Here is a 10,503-nt window from a genome sequence, read left to right as displayed (position 1 = left end):
GCCGGCTCCAGCAGGAGCAGAGCTTTCGCCCAAGTGAGCATACCACCTCCTAGAAGCATCGACAGGTCGTGGAGCACTGCCTCCTGCACATTTCCACAGAGAAGGGCCACTGCAGCCCCGCCGCCACACATGACAGGATCCGGTCCACCACATGTCAGATCCGACAGGATCCAACATGCCCCGCCCGCTCCCCGTCGGATCGAAGCCAATCCGAGGCCGGCAGGCACGCCGCCCCACCAGAAGGCAAGGGGCGAGCACCACCACCCCGCGCCTCACAGAGCACCTCCACCGGACTCCCCCAAGCCGAATCCAGCAGCCATCCCCGAAGCCAACCGGGCGCCAACGCAGCGGGGAGTCGCCGGTTCGAGGGAGGCCAGGTAGAGGGAGCCGCAAGCGCACCCACCCCCACTGTTCCCGGCCACCGCTCGAAGAAGTGACGCGCGCCGGAGTCACGCCGCGCCGCCCGCCACCACACAGAGCTCCCCCGGCTCGTGGGTGTTCTGCGCTAAGAACGACGCCCCGCCGCCGCCAGATCTGAGCCGACTTTGCCCGGCAGGAGCTTTTGGCGGCGGCGGGAGGGGGGTTCGGCCGGGGGGAGGGGTCGCCGCCCGAGCTGCACTGGGGAGGACGGCGCCCCGGGGGGGGGGGGTGTTTCGACCATCATAGAATGCATCGTGATACGTATCCTTTTGCTGGGATCATGTGGAAGAAGCTTGGCATCGTCGAACATTTCCTTACTGCAATTGCTAGGGCCGTCTTCCTTGTGTCTCACTTTGTAGTTGGGGTCGGCGGATGAGGCGGTGCATTCTCAGATGGAATTGAATTCGAAGCCAATTGATCTCCACTTCCTTCCATTCCTCCTCTTCCTCCTCCTCTTGTTTCTCCTTCAGCAGATCTTTGTGGATTTGCCTTCCCATCTCGGCTCCCCCAAAATGGAAGATGTCTCGGTTCCTCTTCATCTCAACTTGATCTACATTCACATAGTGTGCGTATTTGTTGATATGGCCGCAACTGATGTTAGCGTTGATGATCGCAAAATAGTACCACATGTCAGTGGGTTAGAGGAATTATTTTCTGTTAAAATAAAACAGGACATTGTTTTGTTTGATCTTTGCGCCAACGAGAAGGAAGAGAAATCTCTGGACATGCATGTATTAAAGGAGAGTAATTACATGCAAGGTGAAGAGGTAAATCAAGACGTGACATCTGCATGCAACATTGATCAAGCAAGGTCTGACAAGGAAACAGAAACACTCTCCAAATTTTGGAAAGCTAATGGAGCTTACGTACATACATTGGAGTATAGGATCTGTGATCTATTTGACTCAGCCAATAAAATCAAAGAAAGGAATTTGTTTTTATTCTTGCCACTTCCACGTAAAAAGAAGGTCCCTCAATCTGGCAAGACTTGGAGGTTGCTAGTACGTGATTTGCTTTCATTAAAGGATACGGGCTGGGGTCCATCTCAGATTATCATATATGCCGAGATATAAAAGGCAGTTTAATTAGAGATAAGAGTTTGACTTGTTTACGTACACTAGTTTTATTGTTTGTCGGTGAAGTTAAAAGGGTCAGCTATACTAGTATAAATAGCCATAGTACGGTCAATATAAATGCAGGTTATTTTTGATAAAATAGACACGATGTGTTTTTAAGGATAAACACCTGTATCAAGTTTTAAAGGGATCTTTAGAAAATCTCTGTGTTGCGATTTCTTTGTAGAAATTGTTTTTGCGCGTGAGTATCATCGTCGAGATTGATTTTCTCGTGCTGGGCCGTAAGGTTCAAACCCTCTATTTTTCGTGCATATCGCGTGCGCGGGTGAGAGGCTACTGCTGCTGAAGGTGGAGTGTCGTGAAAGGTCGGGCCGCAACAACAGACCGGATCTCGCCAAGGGGGTTCGGTCCATATCATTTGTGGTGAAGTTGCTTGTGGAACCTGCAAACACCAGATATATGTCGTCCAGTAGAACTAGTGACAGGTTAATGTACCGACTTAACAGGGAAACATGCTGCCCACTTGTGCTGTATTGAGCGAGAGTTACTTGAAACAGCAGTGATGCACCATCGTATTTGATCCCGACCAATACATCAGACCCACTTGAGAGGACGATGGACTGATTACTGAGTGGGTGTTGCTGAACAGATTTGATGCTGTTTAAGTCGAGTCCGACATGGTTGCCGTCAAGGTCATCCTGGTAGCTCTTCCTCGTGTCAAATTCCACGGCTACTAATTGGTTCGTCTTGGCGCCGTCTGTCTGATTGTTGCACACGCCCAGCCACTGGCCACTGCTGTTGCTGGGCAACGACGGATTATTGGTGAGCATAAAGGCCATACCTTCTCCAGTCCCGTTCTGTGGGAGGATGTTGAGCATGAAATCTGTCTCCTTGGCATACACCACTCTCCCCGACCGGTGGGTCATGTTGCCGGCGTTCGGCGTGATCTGCAGGGAGTTGTTGGAGATTGCTGAGCCAGGGCTGAAGCTGAAATCATCCCTGTTGCTTGCATTGAAGTTGGGGTATGTGAACTGCAAGCAGCTGCAGGTTCTGCCTAGGATGACAACAGCTGCACAAGCTATGCAGAAGAAGCTCGACAGGCTGCTGGTATTGGGCTTTGTCATGGCTAAATGGTTCCTGTAGCTTCCTGCAACCTTCTCAGAGAAGAGGAAGATACCAGTTCATATGATCCGCGTACTTCGCTTTTCAATATGGACGAGGCCGGGGAGCAGTTGACAAATACTTGGAAGAGACATGGTCAATGGGACTTGTCAGGTACATCGGCCAATACTATCTATGCAGCTGCAGAAAAGTTGCCAATTGTTAAATTAATAATCTGTGCAAAATGTTCAGCAATATGCTACTCACCAGTAATATATTTGACTAGGTGATCATCCCCTTTTCTTCTCTAGAGACAGATTAAAAGAAGGGTGTCAGCTGGGAGGAACAACGAGGCTGTTGAACAAGTAGAACAGTGACATTAATAACATAAGAAAAACACTAAGATGGTACAGGAAACTGATCCCTGAGGAACTTGGATAGAAATTTCTTCCATCTAACAATTATTTATTGAAGATACCTCATGAATGTAGAACTAGTCTTTGCGGCTGTTACAACTTATAAGTGGTACCAGATTAAAAGAGTGTTGTCTGTGTGGAACAGCGAGGCTGTTGAACAAGTAAAACAGTCACATTAACATAAAAAACACTGAGGGTACAAGAAATAAATTGGTGCCAACTTGATAGTGCCAGCCCTGAACAACCTGGGCCGAAATTTCTTTCATCTAATAATTATCTATTGAAGATGCCTAGTCAATGTAGAACTTGTCTATGGAGCTGTTACAATCAAAGAACAAAGGCATTGTCAATTCAAATATTTGCAAGTTATCCCCAGAAAAGGGAAAGTTTCTCTATGATTACAATTTCTTGGAGTAATCTAGTTTGCTTAAATGCTATCTCTAGTGTGCGTATTTTGAATTATCCTCATATAATGTCTTGATCTAGCGCTTAACATGGAAGATCACATTGGACCAGAGTTTTTCATGCTAAGCTATACAACATGAGGCCAAATTAAGTCTCCCTTCTCCGTTCTCCATCTGTAAAATCAAAAGTGGAACGGATTGAAGTGCATTGTAATTCCTGTAGAAAATTTGAAGTGACTAGAAATAAGAAGTTAAGAGTACTATTGGTCAGACCAAGCCATATGTATCCTAAATGGAAGAAGCACGGATAGAAAATGGAATCAACGAAAGTCAAATAATTTTTCTCACCTGTCCACCGTCTTACTGCCGGGAATTTGTGATCTTAAAGAGCTCGCTTCTCACCGTAAAACCAAGCTGACAAACCTGCCTGAACGTCGCTTTTCTATGAGTCAGTGATCTGCTGTTATTTACCTCGGCCGCCATTGTAGTACCTTTCTTCATATGTTTATGACTTACTGTAGCTTTGTGGGACTCCAAGGAGTTGGATCTGATTAGGTCACTTAGACTAATAGGTGGAGAATTAAAACTTGAGGAATTGATGTTATGGGTTTAACAAACTACAAGTTTTACTTGCATTAAAGTAAGTATTGTAACTCCTTAATCACCGTAAAAGATTTCTTTTGGGCCCAATTATGACCACTTGCTATACCGCCCACATGACTTTCGAAGAAGTCAAATCAATTTCATTTTGTATATCCTCTAGCAGAACTTTCAGCCCTTGCAATTCTCCCCTTCTTTTTGAACACATAACAGACAAAAGCAAAAATGTGGAATCCTTGTAAAAACTACATTCAATCTGATTGCACTAATGGTACCAACTAACATTGAAGAAGCGTTTTTTCGATTGATATTTTCCTTACCAAAAAGAAAATGGTGACAGAGTTGGTATGGGCCTTGGTATCCTTTTGCCGGGATCATGTGGAGGTCATCGTGCTAGGTATCTTCTCTGAACAGCTTCTTGAAAACTATATCCACGATGCTCACCTGTCACCTCGCCGTGAGGGAAGTGGAGGTCATGGAGCAGAAACTGTTCTGCTGCCTAGCCCCTCCGGTGAACAGCAACCCGACGTCCGGCAGCTCAATTTCCCGCTGATTGCCTCCCGGAGGCCAAACAAAAGCAGGCTTATTAACCGGCGGCTCCGGCACCGGGGCACCATCGATCAACACCTGCACCACCGTTCTTATGGACGGCCTCTCCCTCGGGTTCGGGTGGCAGCACGCCAACGCTAGCCTCACCGCACAGTCCACCTGCGTCTGCTCGAACTCGCCGTCGAGCAACCGGTCGGCAGCATGCAAGGCCTTCCCCTCGCCGTATAGACTCCAAGTCCAGTCCACGATGTGCATCGTCAAGGGGTGCCCGTCGCTCGAGTAATCCTCCATGCCACGGTGGTCGCTGTCGTGCATGTACTCGTACTTCACGGCGCTGCTGGGGCTCCTCCCGCTGACCACCTCCATGATGAAGACACCGAACGCGTACACATCCGTGTCGAGGCTGGCACGGCCAGTGAAGAAGCACTCGTAGGCCATGTAGCCGCGAGTGCCGGCCACCGCCTGCGTGGAGTGGTGTGTGATCCCGTCGTACTGGATGACGCGGGCAAGCCCGAAGTCGCCCACCCGCGCGTTGTAGTCCTCGTCGAGCATCACATTGCTGGGCTTGACGTCCCTGTGCAGGACCCTCTTGCTGCTCCCGTGGTGCAGGTAGTCCAGCGCCGATGCCACCCCACAGATGATCTTGTACCGCCGATCCCATGTGAGCTCAAGAGCGCTAATCTCCGACGACGAGTTGCTCTCTCTGGCACTGGCATACAAGAGCTTGTCCAGGCTGCCCATGGGAAAGTACTCGTACACCAGGAGCAGCTCGGATCCCTCGTGGCACCAGCCGATCAACTTGACGAGGTTGCGGTGGGACAGCTTGCTGATCGTGTTCACCTCCGCGACGAACTCCTGCTCTCCTCGGTTGGAATCGGCGTTGCCCATTGACACCCGCTTCACGGCCACCTCCAAGTTCATCCTATTGATGTGGCCGAGGTAAACGGTGCCAGAGCCGCCTCTGCCGAGCTTACGTGTAGGACTGAAGTTGGCAGTCGCACGCCTCAGCTCCCTGAGCTTAAATTTGACCGGACCATGTGCGTCGATCATCTTCTCCAGGTTGCGGTTGGCGAGCCTTCTCTGACGTGTCAACCTTCTCCACATGAAGAACACACCAACCAAACAGGTAGAAAATATAACCAAAGCAGCAATAGCCAAGAACACCTTTATTCCAACTCTTATTCCGACTGTGGCATCATTTTCTACTGTGGTGAAGTTCCAGGACTTTATCTGATTCAGTTGGGTGAAATCGCCCGTGGAACCTGCAAACACCAGATATATGTCGTCTGCCAGATAGTGTGATAGATTAACAATCAAACTTCCGCTGGATTTAAGCTGCCCTCCTATTGTGCTGTGCTGGACTAGATCTACTCCAAACAATCCTGTTGTACCATTGTATGCCATACTGACCCATACATCAGATCCACTTGCGAGGATGATGGACTGATTACTGAGCGGGTATTGCCGAAAAGATTTGATGCTGTTGAAGTCGAAGCCAAAATGGTTGCCGTCAAATTCATCCGCATAGCTCTGCCTGGTGTCGAATTCGACGGCAACTACTCGGTTTGTCTTGGCGCCATCTCTCTGGCTGTTGCATATGCCCAGCCACTGGCCGCTGCTGTCGCTGGGCAAGGATGGATTGTTTGTGAGCATGAAGGCCATACCTTCTCCGGCAGTCCCGTTCTGCGGGAGGATGTTGAGCACGAACTCTGTCCTGAACGACGTGAGCGCTGTACGCTTGCTATTCCACAGCTTGAGGGTTTCCCTTGCGTAGACCACTCTTCCCGACCGGTGGCTCATGTTCCCGGCGTTCGGCGTGATTTGCAGGGAATTGTTTGAGATTGCTGAGCCTGGGCTGAAGCTGAAATCATCCCTGTTGCCTGGGTTGAAACTGGGGAAAGTGAAGTGCAAGCAACTGCAGGTTCTGCCTAGGATGACAATAGCTGCAGACACCATACAGGAAAAACTCAACATGCTGTTGGTGTTAGGTATTGTCATGGCTAAATGGTTCCTATAGCTTCCTGCAACCTTGTCAAGAAAGAGGAAGATGCCAGTTCATATCATCCGCATACTTTGCTTTTCAATGCAGAGGAGGGGAGGAACTGACAACTACTTGGACACAAAGTCAATGGGACTCGTCAGATACCGCCAGCAGTGATATTTCTGCAGCTGTAGAAAAGTTTTTGATTGTTAAATTAATAATCTGTGCAGGCAAAATGTTTGGAGAAATTTTACTTACGTGTAATATATTTGACTACGCGGTCATCTTCCTTTTTTTTACTAGAGACAGAACAAAAGATGGGTGTCCGGGAAGAATAACGAGGCTCTTGGACAAGTAGAACAATGACATTAACATAAAAAAAACACTGTGGGTACAAGCAACTGATTAGTGACAACTTTGATAGTGCCAGCCCTGAAGAGTTTGCAAAGAAATTTCTTTTCATCTAGCGATTCTTCATTGAAGATGCCTCATCGATGTAGAACTTGTCTTTGGAACTGTTACAACTACAAGCATACCAGGTTAAAAGAGGAGTGTCTGTGAGGAACAACAAGGCTGTTGAACAAGTAGAATAGTGATTAGTGACAACTTGATAATGCCAGCCCTGAAGAACTTGGATAGAATCTAACAATTCTTTATTGAAGATGCTTCATCAATGTAGAACTTGTCTTCAGAGTTGTTGCAACTTACAAGTGTACCACAGGCAAAATTTGAAGTGACTGCAAATAAGAAGTTTCCAAAATGATTTGCACATCCATCGCTTTAGGGTCAAGGCAGCTTTTGTTCAACATCTCCTTGACTGGTTACAATCTCTGTTCCTGTAATTTTTTTCTTTACTTTCTTTACCCAACTCCGGTATGTACAGTCTGTAAGTTCCCCTTAATTTTGTAGGATATACACCGGCGGGCTTCCCCTATGGTATTGCATTCAAAAAAGAAAAGTTTCAGTATGATTGCTCACACCAAGCCTGTACTTATTGTGGCTTTGTGGGATCACAAGGAGTTTGATCTGATTAGATCGCTTAAACTTGCAAGTCAAGGATTAGAATTGACTTGAGAAATTGATGTTCTAGGTCTAATAAACTACTGTAGTTGTATTTCCCTTAAGCCCAACTATGGACACCTGTTATACCAACCACATGACTTTCAAACAAGTCATATCTATTCTGTGTACCCTCTAGCAGAACATTCAGCCCTCGCAATTTTCCACTTAGTTTTGAACAAATAACAGGCAAAAAATGCGGCATCTGTATAAAAACTGTATTCAATCCAATTGCACTTATCGTACAAAATCACAAATTAACACTGAAGCTGGCCTTATTTAACTCATGCTTTGCTTACCAGAAAATAATGGTGATAGGGTTGACATGGCCCTTTGAGCATGGACCTTCTGTGGAGCTCCTTGATAATTCATAGAATGCATCGCGATAGATATCCTTTTGCCAGGATCATGTGGAAGAAGCTCAGCATCACAGGCCATTTTCTTACTGCCATTTTCCTTGTGTTTCACTTTGCAGTTGGGGTCGAGGCCGAGGTGGTGCATTCTCAGATGGAATTGAAGTCGAAGCAACAGCCAAAGCCAACTGATTTTCACTTCCTCTTGTCTCCCCTTCAGCGGATCTTTGTGGATTTGCTTCCCATCTTGGTTCCCCGAAACTGGAAGGATGTCTCGGTTCCTCTTCATTTCAAATTGCTTCACATTTTCCTCGCTTTTTTTTTTGCTCTACATTTGCAAAGACATTGGCCGGAAAAAGAAACAATCAGTTTATAGTTCTCCAGTCTTCAATCAAGAATTTCGGTATGAGAAATAAGGAAGAAGGAGAAGTACTTCCCTCTGTCCTCCGTCCCGGCCGCCAGCCGCCTGAGCTCGAGCAAGAGTGAGAGGAGAGACCCTTGGTGCGGCTGAGAGGGGTTAGGTTTCTTAGATTCGCTTCTCCGATTGAGGTGGGCTGTGGCCTATGCGCATTAGGCAGGCTATGCAAATGAGCCCACAAGGGTCAGATATGATGTTTTTTGTTTTTGTAAATCGGAGACAAATTACCTCGATTTATCAAATTCTACTAAAAACTCTCAATTTATCAAATAAATGGTAAGTAACAAAAATCGGTTTCTTCACAGGAGGGAGAGGCGATCAACAACCCTAAACGCAGGCAAGAAGTCACGCCCTAGTCAGTCGATTCCCCTCGTCTCCAATAGCCGCGCCCTCATAGCATTTCGGCAATCGAGACTCATGAGAGTAATTGTTGAAAACATTATTAAAACTTCAATTAATTTTTAATTATGATTAAATCATGATGACAATTTTTTAAAGGGAGGGAGGAGGGGTCACAATGACAGTGTTAGGCTGGTCATAGTGGGGAGTAACTTATACTAGTGTCATACATATGACACTAGACTAAGTTACTACCTTCATAATGCAAAGTAACATAATAGTAGTGTCATAGATTGCTTCATTTATTAGCTCATAGACTCATTTTGCCTCAAAAAACGCTATGTTACAGTAACATATTATGTTATCACAAACACTCATTTCTTTATTAAATACTTGCCACATAAGCAAAATTGTTTTGGGATGTGTTAAGTTACTACCTAAGTTACCACAACTATGACTAGCCTTAACTAATCTCATATTGTAAGTTAATCATGCGAGTGCGTACACACATGTATATCAATTAACATAACAAAGTACTGCAAGCGCATGGATCATAAAAATGGGATGAACAAATCATACCCTTCGGAAAGGTAAGTGACGACAAAAGAAGCATCCAGAGCCTTCTTCGTGGCATCACTCTTGTCATCCATGGCGCGCGATTGGCAACCCTAAACACAGGCAAGAAGTCGCGTCCTAGTCAGCCAATTTCCCTCTTCTCCAATAGCAGCCCTCATCTCCTATAATCATTTCGGTAAGCGAGGCGACTCATCAGAGTAATTGCTGGAAATATTATTATTTTTAATTAATTTAATTATGATACAAAATCATGATGACCGTGTTTTTTTGGGGATTGGGGGGGGGGGGTCATGATGACAGTGTTAACAATATTAATCTCATGTTTGTAGGTTAATCATGCGAGTGTGTACGAACATGCATATCGATTAACATAACAAGTACTGCAAGCACATGGTCATAAAAATGGAATGAACAAATCATACCCTTCGGAAAGGTCAGTGGTACGGTGACGACAAAAGAAGCATTTGAAGCCTTCTTTGTGGCATCACTCTTGTCGCCCATGACACGGTTGGGAAAGTTGAAGTCATGGATGTAGACGGATGGAAGTGAACAATCGTTAGGACGTTCCCCAAAAAACGTATATCCCTTCTCCCAGTGTAGGGTCTCAAAGAGCGCGGCTCCGGCTTGCTCTCCTTTATGGTCATGCACACGCGTGCTCGTCGACATGGAGTAGCCGAATGTCGGAGTAAATGACCACGGGTAGCCTAGCCGGCTTCCCCTGGTTCTTCAGAAAAATTATAGGCCAATTGAGCCTCCAAGCGTCCAAGACGTGGGGCCGCCTTCCCCCAGCTGGCTACCTCTCAGGCCGGCGGCGTAAAGGCGGCCATGCCCTAAAAATCCTTGAGAAACAAAACCACGAGAAGGCCGACTCGAAGAAGCCGGCCATGAGAAGGCCGACTCCAAGGAGCCGGCCCCTCAGCAGGCGGCCAAGATCGTGCCCACGGAGTTTGTGCCCACCTAACGGCGACGAGATGGGGCATGGCTACAGTGAAGCCTGCCACCCCCGAATTCCGGGACGTGCACGGCCACAGTACGTCGTACAGGGCGGCCATCACCCGTTTGGCGCGGCACTGTTGCCATGTTGATCACGACATCACCCACGGCGAGCAGTCAGTACGACCCGTGGGTGGCGGGCCCCCTCAGTCAGGGAGACACCCAAAGGCGGCCAGGCCTCCCGCAGTCGGCCTGGGATATGGCCGGCTCCCAATAGC

The 10,503-nt window shown here is 47.1% G+C and overlaps 1 protein-coding gene and 1 pseudogene across 2 annotated transcripts; both read right to left on the bottom strand.

The window, feature by feature from the left end:
* Nucleotides 1-746: 746 nt before the first annotated feature.
* Nucleotides 747-4,181, bottom strand: LOC147986700 (putative L-type lectin-domain containing receptor kinase S.5). Its single transcript, XM_087542118.1, has 2 exons — nucleotides 1,882-4,181; nucleotides 747-970 (listed from the first exon to the last, which is right to left on the bottom strand). The coding sequence occupies exons 1-2, from the start codon at nucleotides 2,618-2,620 to the stop codon at nucleotides 747-749; spliced, it is 963 nt and encodes a 320-aa protein (XP_087398244.1). The 5' UTR covers nucleotides 2,621-4,181.
* A 120-nt stretch (nucleotides 4,182-4,301) lies between these two features.
* Nucleotides 4,302-8,454, bottom strand: LOC125534065 (putative L-type lectin-domain containing receptor kinase S.5 pseudogene; annotated as a pseudogene). Its single transcript, XR_015617381.1, has 2 exons — nucleotides 7,906-8,454; nucleotides 4,302-7,478 (listed from the first exon to the last, which is right to left on the bottom strand). The product of XR_015617381.1 is annotated as a putative L-type lectin-domain containing receptor kinase S.5 pseudogene (transcript).
* Between the last annotated feature and the right edge of the window lie 2,049 nt (nucleotides 8,455-10,503).

This window comes from Triticum urartu, chromosome 2A (assembly GCF_056163025.1).
Source record: "Triticum urartu cultivar PI428250 chromosome 2A, HENAU_Tu73, whole genome shotgun sequence".
Lineage (NCBI taxonomy): Eukaryota > Viridiplantae > Streptophyta > Magnoliopsida > Poales > Poaceae > Triticum > Triticum urartu.
Note: the sequence above shows the minus strand (reverse complement) of the source record. Positions and strands in the feature narration are given on the sequence as shown.